This window comes from Cydia splendana, chromosome 11 (genome assembly GCF_910591565.1).
Source record: "Cydia splendana chromosome 11, ilCydSple1.2, whole genome shotgun sequence".
NCBI classification, from domain to species: domain Eukaryota; kingdom Metazoa; phylum Arthropoda; class Insecta; order Lepidoptera; family Tortricidae; genus Cydia; species Cydia splendana.
The window spans coordinates 16025894-16040989 of NC_085970.1; the positions used below are offsets into that span (position 1 = coordinate 16025894).

Genomic DNA, 15096 nt, shown 5'->3' on the forward strand with positions numbered 1-15096 from the left:
ATAGGGTCCCGTTTTTACCCTTTGGGTACGGAACCCTAATAATAGTGTCCCGTTTTTACCCTTTGGGTACGGAACTCTAAAAAGCGCGACCTGCCGGAAACAGTCTGTCGTCTTTTTAGTTTGGAAAATCGGAAACTTGTTACTACTTTCATAATTGTAAAATTTTATGTAAATTTATTAACATTAAACAGGTGAACCCGTCACATATTATATTTTTTATTATAACATGTGTCTAATCCTGAGTCTGTTTGTTTACTATATTCTAACGTTTTTATAGTTCCACCTAGAGAGATAAAGAAAAACAAGCTTTCAAATGTTTACATTGTTTTATTTTACTTTTATATTCTTTGTATTAAAAATACAGTACAAAATCACAATGATTTGTTATTAATTTGTTAAAAATAACAATCATCACCATAATTACAACACAATGTTCAGTACATTGTCACTCTTATCTATCATATCACACATTCCTAACATTTCGAAAATACTGACATAAATAAATAACAAACTATGCATGCACCGCAGTCTCTTAAAATAATTTAATAAATAATTACGAGCGTCCAACCATCGCTAACGTCCAACAGGACGCACGTCCAAAAATCGTTCTAAATATGGCAACGCGGGTTCGCCCGCTAGTCTCTCGCTTACACTACTTAGGACACTTTAACATCACATTTGCGCTTTATATTTACACAATACAACTGTTCAGACTAGAGCTTTGGTTTCACCGTCCGTAGCCGGCCGACCGGTACCTCTCGCGGTCCCTCGTCTGCGCCGCCTGGGGCGTCAGGAAATACACGTGAGCGCCTTCCCCGGGCAGTCGGTACGACACGAACGAACCCGGCCGGCCTTCCCCTGCCGCGTTCACGGGCGATATCCACTCCGCATCTGGGTTTATAGGCGGCAGCGGCCTTCTGTAATTAACCGCCGTGTCACCAGCTAACGATGGTCTGTTTAAGTCATATTGCTCCCCTGCTGTGTACTGTGGCCTTTGAACTTGAGATGGCACCCTGTATTGCTGTGATCGGTATCCCGGATTAGGTATCGGGATAAACTCGCTGTCAGGGTTTATCGTCGGACGTGGTAGCCGCTCGTTCACTAGAGTGTCATCGGCTAATGACGGCGGCTTGGGAGGCTGTATCAGCTCGGCGTTATGATGCCCTATAGGCTCGCTGTTAGGGTTTATCTGAGGCCGAGGGTGACGCTCGTTAACGAGAGTGTCTCTGTCCAGCGACGGCGGATTTGGACTCTGGGACTCTATGATTTCATACGCGTAATTCAGGTTGATGTTGTTATCTATCGGCGTCCTAACCGTGCCGATAGGAGGAGTCACCGCCAAACCGTTGACGTCGTGAGTACTGTCTTCGATCTTCTTGCCGAAGATGTCGAAGGAGTTCTTAGTGATGTCGTCCAGATATCTCTCGTCCTGCTGCGTGTAGTACCCGTGGCTGATCGGGCTCGGGGTCACGCTAGGAACTCTGTGGCTGACGTGATGTTGTGCTGGCTTGTCGTTTTGTATCGGAATGTGGTTTCGATTGTTTTTCGGTCTGACTTCCTTGATTATCGGGGTGTCCTCGTAATCTTCGTCCCTGGTCTTCGTTTTCGGATAGTATCTTGTAGATGTCGGTGTCTCGGTAGTCACTTGCACATTCTCTATTAAATATTGCTGGTGGGACACAGGCGAAGCTGATGGAGTGATGGCGTTAAAATCGTTATCCAAATTAAATGGCTTGCTGTAGCTCACCATGGGTCTGAAAGGTTCAGGGTCCAATTTCGGCGCTCGGAAACTGAATTGATCGGGTCTCGGCTTCGATTGATAGCTAAATTGGTATACAGGTACTTGCACGGGTCTCGCGGTGATTGCTTTAGGTTTGTGGCCGTGTTGTCTGTGTTGCTTGGGCCTCTTAGTTGTAAACAAGTCGATAGTCTGCTGTATGTCAGCTATCTGCTGGTAGAACGCCTCGGGCCGTTTTTGTTGTGGTTGTACATACACGGGCTTCTGAATACTGAAGTATTCCTGTGTGAGCGTACGGGGGCCTTGTTTCTGTGGCCACAAGAACAACGCATCGGCTTGATCGATCGCTCCGTAAGCTACGTCCACAGCCGGGTTATACGATTGTTGGTTATTGAAAGCTTGTTGATGTTGCTGCGGTGTCGGCACGGTTTTATAATAGTTTCTACCATCAAAGAACGATGCTGGGGACGGAGAAGTTTTAGGCTGTTCGTCGTAGAAGTAGAACGATGCCAAGGCGTTTTCATTTGGCTTTCGGTTGTACACAGGTTGAAGCTTCGTGATCGGTACGTTGCTATTTTGGGTGTTCGAGTAGTACGCTCTTAATGGCACTGGGGTCGATGTAACAAAGTTGTCCGTGACCACATCGGGAGTTTTCTCTGGCACTTTGTATACAATGTAAGGTTTCTCCGTTGTAGTAGGCGGGTTTTCATATGTGTCAGGATAGTCGTATATAACGGACACCGACAAAGGCTTTGAGGTAACCTTACTCCTGATTTTGTATGCAGGCTTTTCTGTTTTCAGTCTTTGGTTAATTTCTTCAGGAAGATTCTGGACACGCACTGGGACTCGTTTCGGTATCTCCACAACAGTATGCGGTCTCAATTTCTGGGTCGGGACTACTTCAACATACTGCGGTGTTGTTATTGTGGTAGGCACTTCAGTTGTCCTTGGGTATTCTGTGGTAGTGGTGGTAGTAGTGGTAGGTCTAGTCTTGTACTTGTTGCGATGCACAGACGGTGTCGGCGACGGCCGTTTTATCGTCGGTTTCGGCCTGGCGTAGGTCGATGTGGTTGTCGGTCGAGTTGTCGATTTGGTCGCTGGTGTTGTTGTTTTATCTTCCAGAGGAGCAAAGAAGTCCGGAGGTGGGGGCAATATAATTCCAGGTACTAATGGTCCGGCTGGCACGCTATTGTTGTAGTCCGCGCGGTAAGAAAAATTGTAAGGCGGCGGATAGTAGATCGAAGGGTCGTCTTCGTCGTACAGGTCTGACTGGTTGCTCGGTGGTGGTAGGAATGCTGCGCCCGGCGGAAAGCCTTCTGGAAAAGAGCCGTTCATGGATGGAGGGAAAGGGAATGCTCCTTCGCTCGCATTCCCGGGTAGGAATGGGAACGGAGGAATTGGCAGCGACGCTCCCCCGGTAGAAGTGTTTCCCGGATTTTCACCCGGGGCGTAGGGCGGACCTGGTGCAAAGGGGAATGGCGGAGGATATAGAGGGCCTTCGCCTTCTCGCGTAGCGTAGGGAGGGAATTGGGGCGCAGGGACACTGCCGTTAGGAGTGAGGAAGACGAGCGGTCCGTCGTCGGAGAGTCGTACTGGAAAGGGCGGTGGCACTTTTGGTTTCTGCGGTAGCTTTACTTGCCTTCTGGGCGCCTCGTAATCGTCGATCGGGGGCCATGGCCTGCGAGCGGTCTCTTTCGTTCGCTCCGGGAAGGAACCACCTTTCAACACTAATAGATGGTCCTCCGCTAGCCAAATTTCGTCTTTCTTCAGACCTCCTAATGTCTGTATATTATCCTTATCTCTAGTTTCCGCGTTTGGCTCGTAACTCACTATTCCCGGCCGCTTAGGTGTTTTAGAGAAAATTTCATTCTGAATGAGACCATATTTCCCTTCGGCCACCTGATCGGAGAGAGTCTTTTTGTCCTCGTCCACCTCTTTGGGTTTGCCCGCTTCTTTGCCTTCGCCAGCGCTGGACATGAGCATGCCATCGTCCCATATGCCCTGGTTCCATCCTACGGTGCTGCCCGACTGGTCCGGCACGACCACGCCTACAAACTTGCCGGTTTCGCTCTTGGCGTCGTACGCTATGGAGTTCTTGGGGTTACCGTACTCTTTATCGGGTTTGATCTTGATATGTCCGCCGATGAGTCGCTTAATGGTTCGCTGCGACTCAGCGGGGTCGGCGTCGGGCGGAGGGCCGAGGCTGCGCTGATCGCGCACGAACGAGTCGGGCGGCAGCACGTAGGTCGGCACGAGCACGCTAGCGCGCGCCTCGCAAGCACATGCCAGCGCTAGCACGAGCGCTATCGCCGCCCCTCTCACCATCTGAAAATTTAGAAAACATCACCATTTAGTTATACAAGCCACACTACAAGTATTACGTCTAACCAAACACGGGTGTAGTAAAACTATGAATTAAGTCATCTAAGTAAGCAAATTGTTATTTAAATACGTTCCGTAGTTTTCGCTCATGAGCGCGCGAAGTGAAAGGACTCGGAGACAAAGGCGGCGGCCACTGATTCGGGCACTGCCGCGCCGCGCGCCGCTGCTCGCCTTTTATCAAGTTTTACTGACCACCTCCGACCTGCCTGGCATTGAGAATCAAGCGTTTAATTGGAAATTGAATGGCCAGTAATAACCACGAGACAGGAAGGCCGGCCTTAATACGAAAACTGCGAGTGTCATGCTGTTCGGCTTTGACTCCGTATTCCATTTTGGTTTCAATCGATCGGGCCTCATTGTTTTAAATCGCTCATTCTTCTTTAACCTCGACGAGAGAAATGCTCATTAGCCGCAATCGCTAACGACATGAAATCTACGCGAGTTTTGAAACAATGATCGGATAATTTTTCAATATCGAACGGCACGAGCTTGTAATGCAATTTTATGGTTGAAGTCACGATTGTGCATTAGCCGAGTTGTGTGCAAAATCGCGTCTCTTTAGATGATTGCGGCGTGGGCGACATGTGACAGGGGGCCGAAATGCGCGAAATGGTTAAACGACATTATATTGCGAAACGAGCGCGTTTGTTGCAGCGAAAGTACTCGGAGGCTGTCTCGAGTGCTTTAATGGTGGAGCTAGATTTAGAGCAGTTAGGGCAGTGAAGGTTGAGTCGCCGGTGTCCGGTGGGCGTTGCAGGGCGCCGTGAAAGGCACGGTCGCCCAGCCGCGATAAGAACACGAACGCTCGGCGGAAAGTGTACCGGCCCATTAAACAGAAATAGGCGGCTGCGCGTGCCCTGCCGCGCCTTGCAAAACTGCGCTATCGATGTTTTTAATTGGTTCGATTCTGCTCCAGATTGATACTAATGATATTACCCCAATAGGTTACTCTGACCTTTCAACTACAAGTTAGATAGGTATTAGACGAATTTTGGAGGGAAATGCTTTGGATTTGGACGTAAATCACGGCAACCTTGATTTGTTTAATAATCGCATTGTCGCGGTTGAGCAACGCTTGCATAACGCCCACCGGTTGTTTGCTTTCCGAACCCAATAACTACCACTTTACTAAACTATATATCAGCGAAAACAACTACTTAAATAAATGAGTATAAAGTTCAAAGTAAACATGGAATAGGCTCCTGACATTTGCCGAATCATCTTTTAAGTGCATCCTTTCGTTTATATCTCGTTAGCCTTCATAAGTATTGTCGCGATTGTCACTACCGAACTAAAGGTTTTATATTATTAAAAGGCTGTCGTAATGCGACATGAGCGATGGAAACTAAGACAAGCGCGCGGCCTTGGCGAGGCAAGGTGCCCGATTTTTTTTGCGGTCAGTACAAAACGTGCAATGATTAAACAAAACCAGCGGCCTGGGATTTTATTCCAATCGATTCCCGAGCTCGAGCGAATCGAACGCTGCTACTAACCAGTATAAGATAGCTTCCCGATTACGCATAGTTACCATGAATCTCGAGATCACCGATTTACTGGTTCTAGTTGCTTAGCCAGCAACGGGAATGTACGGCCTGGGAGTGTCGCAGCCGCTTTCAACAATGCCCAGCCTTGTGGCTGTTGTGATCACGCCCTAACCACTGATCAGCACACAAAGCCATTGTTTTTCCTCCGATTCTAATGCTGTGAGCTTTCTTTACGTTCTCTTTTCACCGAGCGTTGGGAAACGGCCGGGTGATGCATTGTTGACGATTTGTATTCAGCTTGGATCGGCGACTTTCCATCGGCCTTTGTGTGTGCTCGCGTCCACACCAGGATGTGTTTCGTCACACGCATTTTTCAACCCGGTCCTTTCTCGCGTCGTGTTTAGTTACTATTACCGTAATTACCGTACGGACGTCTCTGGTCGGCATAATTGCATACATAGATCTTGAGCTTACGGAACGACGGAAACCTACGCGTATTTATTACAGCTTACACTAAGTACCGACTGTTTGCAACCTGTGTGTCTGCCATATTATTAGTTTGACAACTTGTCCGTCAGGCTTGTTCTGGACACGCGTTAATATTAATATTGCACAATAATAAATCGATCGTATCAATCGATATTATTAAAAGTACACGTGGCGATCTGGTTTTGTCACTTTCGAAACTGTAACAAATTGTTGACTGTGGCATTGGTGGCCCCGAGCGGCACAATTATGCACTTTGTCCTTATAAGGTAGTGTGTGTGTGTGTGTGCGCGTAACAATGTGGTCATTATGGTCGGAATGTCCACCTTGAGTGGTCTTCGATTATTGATTCGGAAATATAGGGTTAAGTTAAAATCATCTAGGTTTTTGTATCCTAGCTTGTTATACAGGTAGGTTTACATAACATATGTTCTAAAAAATACTGTTTTTAAAAAAACTAGTTTCGTCTAGCAAAATTGTGTTGAAAATTTAAAAACACGACATTGACCAGAACTAGAAAAGTAGCTTCGTTCATGTATTTCATAGATAAACTCGTTATTTTTGGAAAGAAAAATGTTAACTTTAATCTACTATTTTAATGAAACACACATTTTTCACCCTGGGCACTTTAATATATGCCTTGGTAAAAATCATTCAGCATCAGAAAATTGTACAGTCAACTGTAAAAATATGGGTGTAGACAACTTACTCAAAAATATGCCCCATAGTTCTTAATTCACTGACAGAAGAGTATATTTTTGAGATGATTTGTACACCCGTATTTTTACAGTTGACTGTACCTTGCAACAATTTACTTAAATGTCGTATTCTTTCCTAATCAAAATAATTTCAATTTCAAACTATAATTACTTTCAAAATTACACAGCAGAGTTAATTCGCGTTAACAAGTAGCGACGCGTCACGTAATTGAGTCTGTAAATGTTTCGGGTGAGCGGAGCCGGCCAGCCGTTTAGGATGCGCACGCGTCGCGTCGTTAGCGTGGACCGATTAGGGTTGCTAGCAACAAACATTGTTTTTAAGTGAAATTTTCTTTAGGCGCGTTGGGCATTTTTTGAGTTGGGAAAAAACCATTGAACTCGCGTCACCGTTACGGTCACCGTTAGCGACACCCAATTCACGAAGGCTGATATTTGCTGGTAATTTCATACAACATTTTAAGGACAGTAGATTTTATTAACCTGACAACATTACGGGAAGGCTACTGAGGAAATTCATTACATTATCATTAATTACATTTTGTACGGTCAACTACTTGTAGTTTTTTATACTTCTAGTACATACGAAAACTAGGGTTCTCATATAAATTTTACTGTGATCAAGGTACCGTAGTAGATTAGAATGTCCATGGTCAAGGTTTGCATTATATTTTTGCTTAGCTGGTTTGTCTTGAATTTTCCGATTTTGTTAGGAAATTACTTTATGTTGCAATTTACTTAATCAAGCGACTTTATAAATGCTGTTATTTGAGTATCTAACTAAAATTCGTACCCATTTCACCAACAAAATTGGCATGAAATTAGAAATGCGTGGATTTCGTAAACTCTTGTTCATCTATCTCTAAATTTCTGTTTCGTTGTCTTCTAAATAAAAATCAGTAAATTACTCAACCGTAACAAAACTGTCTGAAACGCGTATCCATTTTTCAACTGTAAAACTAATCTAAATCTTTCTAATCCCAACAAAAAGCGATGAGCCAACCCTAATCGAGCGCGTGCCGTCTGATTGATCTACAGCCTCATTATGCCGTTAAGTTTAAAAGGTCGCAAATACATCGCACTTTATATTATAAACGTGACTTTTGTAACTGACATGGTAGCTGGAGGTATGCTCAAATTTATCGCAAAATTGTTGCATACAGATGGTACGTTTTAGTGTGATTTAGTTGCGATGGTAGCTATAAAGGTTTAGAGTAGACGTTCTGTAAACATAGTTTATGGTCTGCTATTTAACCTCGCATAGCGCTAAGCTTTTGTTTTTAAAATATATACGGCAAGCATTCAATGGCTCTAAATTCAAACCAGATTTGATTCGAACCGTATTGTCAATGCATCGTGCACAACACATTTGGTTTGGTAAGTTTGCAATCTTTTAACGTCGAGTTATCGTTTAACATAGCCATCTTTTTTCAATTTAAGTATTGACCTGCAAATTAAAAGCCTGGTTAAAAGTAAAGCCTAAATATGTCACCCCGGCAATCTAACGTGGAAACCCGTCCTTTTGGCTTCTCGGCTTAATAATAATCAACCAAACCGTTAAAAGCAATATTGAAAAGCGAATTCTAAATTACAATATGACTATAACTAGAAATCTGTGTCAGTTGACACGATCACACTGGATGCGTCCACAAACAGGTTCCATCGCCTTGACCGCCGATCCCTGACACTATTTGCATCTACTATATGGAACAATAGAAACTTAACGTAATTAACGATACTGAAGACGACATTTGCGCATCCACGATGCTAACATTCAAAGGGATACAACCTTTGTCGATGTACTGACATTATGTGATAAATCATTGCAATATATATATTGCTTTAAGGTCAAAGAACAATATAAAAATGTGTATAGGAGAATTTTCTTTGATCTCAAAATTAATCAACTGGATGATAACAATAAGCGAGATCAATGGGCCTATTTGTGCGCTAATTAAGTATTGAGACTGGATTTAAAAAAGTTAAACTTGCTTGCGTTAATATGAAACAAATGTGTAAGAGCGCGACTCAGGATATTAAGGGGCCCACTGATTAACAATCCGCCGGACGGTATCGGCCTGTCAGTTGTTCGGAACTGTCAAAATTTTGTTCTAACTGACAGGCCGATCCCGTCCGGCGGACTGTTAATCAGTGGGCCCTTTTAAGTTCAATTAAAATCAAACTGTGATTGTGTTGTTGGCCTGTTGGCTTTTTCTGTTTCTACCGTTTTATGTTTTTTGTCTTTTTGATGCATGTTAGTCTTTCTATAACGTATTTGTTACCTCGAATCTTCCTAATTACAAAATGGAAATTAATGATTGTTTTATCGATTCGTCAGAACTTGTATAGATGGTTAACGGCTTGCGGGTTATGAGTTCGTAAAAAAGCCGGATTACTGTAATTTGTTATATTTAGGTATATTCCACTGTTAATTAACCTTATCGGTTTAAGGAAATATTGTCAAAAAGATGAGAAAAAATATTTGCACAGTATGTGTAAAATCACTACTTACATTGCGTAGTTTTCATTCATTTCTCATTCATCTCTACTATATGTTTATTCTTATTATCTCAAACTACACTTTTAGATAATGCAACAAAACTAAGTATTGTAATTTCATAGTTTATCATCACTGAATAAATTCGCCGCGCCTGGTTAAGGTCCCCTAGACGACGACCTCGCATTTTAATTCACCTTAATGTGGGAATTCCTTTATAATGTCTTAAACAAAGTCTGAATCAGATTATGTAGCTTTTAATAAAACGCTGAGGCTACACCTTTGTCCAAATTCACAATATTGGTAACGAACGTAGGCGTTTACGATTATTAGTCTTAAATGTTAAGAATCGTTAGTGTATAATGAAATTAATGATTGAAATCCTTTTTAGCGTATCTGGTTTTACCTAAATAGATTTTATTGGTTTATTAATGCTGAGTTTACATGTACCTATTTAAAATTGCTCTTTTGTACCTACGTCTTATACAATTCACAGTTAAGTTCTGTTTCGTTTTTCTAAGAAGGAACTATGTCGTTGTTGTTTTATATTTTGCTTTGGTATTCAAGTGATGTGCCATACAGTTTCTTACAATGGCATAAATACACGTAAGATTCGCAATGACAATAATCTTTGTTATTTTCATTTAATGGTATGAGATCACCTTGTAATATCGATCTAATTCCCCGAGTCGTGACTAGGTACGGCGCGCACGCGCCACTCGCAGTGAGATATTTCAAACTATTTTTCTATGGGCTCTGTCATGTGGCCCATTGTTAGCAGATTTATGATTTATAATGATACTAAACTCCAAGGTAACGTGCACATTGTGCAAGTCTTTCTACAGTAATGGATATACAACAATTTTCAAATGTTATTATACTAGAAAATGTACTTGTTATGAATATACTTTAGGCAGGTTCGTTGGTTGCTTGTCTGTCTATCCGTCTCTACAGTATCATAGCAGTGTATGTGCATAATTTTCAGTGTCACTAGCATAGTAAAGTACCTACAGTCACCTGCAATAATATGTTACTCTTCGAAGGCCGCAAAAATATGTGACACGCTCTTATGACTCTATTAATAAGATCGTGTCGGTAATTTTTGCGGCTTTCGAAGAGTAACATATTATTGCTGGTGACTGTACAATATCTCCATGCACAACATTCTTGATCATTGGTGTACATGGCAAGGTCTCGGTCTCATACACCTTGTATGTCGTTTTGACCTCCGATTGACAATTATTTAGTAGGCTTGCAGAGATAGGAATATATGTGTTGTACTATGGACATCAAAGCATAATTGTAAATATAAAGAGCTGCGGCCTCGTTATAACCTCACCATTTAATACAAAAATGGTGAGAAACGCAGTTTTGTATAAAAAAACATGTCAAGTCTCTCTCTACTAGCATTTTTATATGACTTATAAGTCTATTGCATATTTTACATAAAAATGTATGCTCGTTTTTATTTCTCTATTTATTCAAATGCACACGTTGAATGGAATCTCACCCTTGAGTTTTTAAGAAAAGAACCTTCACACCAATTAAATTGGTAAACTTCCGTGTGCTAGCTGCTTGTTAACTTCGTCTCACAAATATGTCGTGTGTCCATTATTTAATGTATCACTATATCTCACAGATCATGATAGCGATAACATGTTTTCATTTGCCGGTTAATTAAACAAATCTATCTTAGTATCGTGTCCCAATTTTAATATTTATATAACTATTTACACACGTTTAGTTTGGCTTTCTTTTCCCACTAAGCGGCTTTCTTAGCATTGTTTCGTAAGTCCGTAAAGTGGTCACATCCAGCTTTATTGTACGTAATCTGCCGTGTAATGCGCTCCCATGTCATACGTTCGTAATTGCTGTTACAGCATCCTCAAATTCTACATCTCCGTTCCGGCCCCATCCAGTACGTGGCTTGTTAACTTATGAACTTCCTTATCGACGAAAATTTCATCAAATTAACCATTACTGTCTTTAACATGCATCTTTTACTGTTGCAGGTAAGTCATCTATCTATCATCTCACTGTTATTAGTGGGCAACGATTCAGATCGGAAGGTAAGATCAACAACGCTTTGTGATATACCAGTATGAGGTAAACATCAATTAGCTGATACATAGATAATGCTAGCTATTAGTTAGTTCTGTATTGTTTAATATGAGCCTCTTTTGCAAGAGTTTCAAAATTTTTCCGCCACTATGCTTTGCCTTTTGGTGTTTTTCGGAGCGTGGCGCATAATAGGCAACCTTAGATTGCGCGCGAGTCCTTCGCTCGGTGCGCGTGAAAAGCTGCATATTTTAATATCTGTTGCATTTTGTAACTTTATTTTCAACGGCAATTTGGATAGTTATCAGATTAGCGTTTACGGTAATTATTTCCAAGGTAAACTTTATATTTGTTGCGAGGTACGTGCGGAACTAGCGACATTATGGGCTGACAACGCTATAGTTATAATAACAGTAATGAGTTATGGTTGCGGTTATTTCGTCTCGTTAGCCCGCTGATGACGAAGCGCGACTAACACAACTATTGTCTCAGTCTCTTGCTACATACGCAGTTACAAAAATCATTGTCTTTTTATTTTGTTTTTGCTATCTCGGTTTTCCCTGATCATGGTTTTTGTTGCACTTATTCAGCCGGATCTTTACTTGTACCTCTTGACGTCAACACGGTCTCAACCCATTATAAATGAGTATTTAATCGTTATTTGCGTATGCTAATATATATAATTCACGTTCGGAACGGCAAGCGTTTCGTCTTGTTTATAGTTTAGTAACGTCTAGGTTACTAAAGCGCACATTGTCGAACCTCGTGTGAAATAGACCGAGGACGCCAGTCTTGTCCACTCAGTCACACACGAAATCTGATATGTATTGTACTATTACATGTTGCCTATTATTATCATTTTGTTTATTCAACACCTTTATATCTACATCTAATCAATGTACTTGCAAACATGGCCGATTCATATGAATGAACGATTACGAAGCCTGATTTTTAATGGTAATTTATAACGAAATGTAACTGATTACTTACATTTCGTATAAATTATTTGCTCAGTAAATTTTTCAGTCTTACTACATTGTTATTGTATCCACTCAACCCGTTTCAAATTCAAGGCAACACTTGCATATGGCAGATGACATTGCAATCAGGTAAGACCCAAGAAGGTGACCTAGCTACGTAGAATATCGATGTGTCATCGCTATTTCTGATATAGGTAATACCATAACTGCGGAATGCCAAAACTTATGTATGCGGAATCTTATGTTAAATGTGTGCGTTTCTACATAAATGTGAAATTTCTTTTACTTTCTATGCATTCAAATTGCTAAAGTGCTACTATGTTTAACAGACATAAAGTTACACTTTAAAACACATATTTGCAGCTATTAGATTTACAATCACAACTAACCGGCTATATTTGCTTTATCGTGATTACGATCTCGGCTGTTATGGTTTTTTAACCGAATTTATCTGGTTTTTACTCACGGGTACAATAAACGAATGTTTATATCCGCGTTTTAATTGATATTTGTGTTATTTTCACACGATTTGCCTAAACTAAACGTTCAAATGATGAGGGTATACTATTGTTATTGTTTACTTCCTCAACTTTAACATTACGCTTGTATTGCTTTTGTAAATAAGCTACTAGCACTCTCATATCTTAAGATTACATCATCGTGTGTGGCTTTGGTGCATTTATTTTAATACTGAGCGCGATCGGAAGTCACCAATTTACTCTCTAATGCTTGATAGCTACATGATCATTATTCATCTTCCACCCATATGGCGAGCAATCAAAATGTTCATATCAACTTTCTTCAATTAAAAAAATGCTAATCGATTGGCAATTATAAATGGAACCTGCTCCAGATTTGAACGCTCTAGTTATCGATTATGTATTGATAAACCTTTAACGACTTGATTATTAACGGGTATGTACGTGACATAAGAGTTAATCGAGTTACACGTATCGAACTAATCAAGCTTAAATAGTCACGTAATTCGTATCGATAGTTCGACGCAAATGTACCATTTGTATCGCATACACGTTTACCGCTGTACTGTTACGATTTTATGTCTTAGTTTACAACATTCTTAATTATGAAAGAACAGTAAAGTTGTAAATGAGACGAAACCTGATTTGAAAATAAATTGTAAAATCCTAGCTACCATGGAATTCTACTGTCTTAACAGCAGTATGGTGTAATGGAATGCACACTCATATGCTATTAAGGCCTATCCTAGACAAAACTCATTATATCTAATAAAGCCATCTAGCCCATGTTAGGTGGTCTACGCAGATTGCTTTGAATGAGTTGTTACGATGTTACTGATGCTTCACATTAACACGCACATCCATTCATAAAGTCCTACGCTTGATTTGCTATCGTTAGAATTTTTTTGAAGCGATGCAACGTGTGGGTGAACATTTTGACATTGTAGGCGTTTCGGGTCATGTCTTTACTTATTGTTATATATTTGCGAAACTGTTTATTATTCGCTGTTATTTGCATTATCATCCAATTATCAGAATTAATATAAAGGGTTTAGTCATGTTTGGTGAAATAATTTTATAGGTAACCGAGTCTGTGACTCGATTCGCCGAAACGCGCATTTTTGTTTGCATTTTCCCACAGGTGTTTCTTTATACGAGCACGTCATTGAGTTTTATGTCGAAGGCTGAGCTCTGTGAAACTTTAAGTTTAATATTTGTGTCGCGATACCGAACCTTATTGTTGTGGCGTTCATTGTTGCCGGCGTCGTGAGATCTGGGTCGGGGCCCTACTGCAGAATTGTCACTATAAAACCATACTAAAACTCATAAAACAACAGTAAACTTGCGCTTACATTTCTGATAACGGTTGAGGCTGCGGCTATGGTCAACACTTCTTGATATTCAATCGCACATCACACGGATGCTAAAGTCACTTCACTTGAGTTTTTTTTAATCACTGGTCAGTCACTGGCACATGTCGGGAACTGTCTCGGAGGTCGGTCGGTGCTCGAATGCTGGCTCCCGGGTTCCTGTGGTGGGGTGGCACGTGTGGTCGTCTAGTCTCGCGGCGCATGAGTGGCAAGGTGGTAGGGGGCGCTCAGAGTAAATACTCCGGCCGTAGCGCGTGCGCCGCTCACGCACACGCTGACGGTTGTCACCCACACGTGGATAACAATAACGTGTTTAATATCTAATGATGAGTGTTTGATACTAAATTGATGGGGGAGCCCTATCGTCCTCGTGCTTAGACGGATGTCGCCGGCACGCTATTGTTCATAAGATGATGTAACGTGTTTATGCTATGGATCTTGGATTAATTACATCCTACTATATAATTTACTATTGCCCTTCTATGGTCCTTTGATTTGAAATGATTCACTTATTCAATATCTAGAACTGATTAATAATTAATGTACTGACTGTATTAACGACCACGTTTGTGTGGGTGGCTCTACAATTGACCTTAACTTCCGGAATATTCAAAGGAAAAAATATTAACACACGTCAAAAAGTAAAATAACCTTTATACCTATTGGTAATCGTAAAAGTGTATACAGATAAAAATGATTTGATCTCCCAAAGTCTTAAATTAAGGGAAAAATGTGTTTATCTTAATATTTTTCAACTGCCATCAATAATTTATGCATATGTTATGCATTTGCTATGTTATTTTTGTATTCACGTGTATTAGATTAATATTCTGATTTGAGAATATTATGAATCTTAATTTATTGGCATTACCTACGTTATTGTCAACACGGCCACGCATATTTGAT

The 15096-nt window shown here is 41.1% G+C and overlaps 2 protein-coding genes across 2 annotated transcripts in view; one reads left to right on the forward strand and one right to left on the reverse strand.

Annotated features, from left to right (window-relative positions):
• The window catches only part of LOC134794959 (N-alpha-acetyltransferase 15, NatA auxiliary subunit), a 104974-nt gene that overhangs the window by 11739 nt on the left and 78139 nt on the right, over positions 1-15096 (forward strand). The gene's annotated exons all lie outside the window — the stretch shown is intronic.
• LOC134794825 (uncharacterized) lies at positions 314-14404 on the reverse strand. Its single transcript, XM_063766624.1, has 2 exons — positions 14173-14404; positions 314-4063 (listed from the first exon to the last, which is right to left on the reverse strand). Exon 2 carries the CDS (start codon positions 4061-4063, stop codon positions 728-730), a length of 3336 nt encoding a protein of 1111 aa, XP_063622694.1. The 5' UTR covers positions 14173-14404; the 3' UTR covers positions 314-727.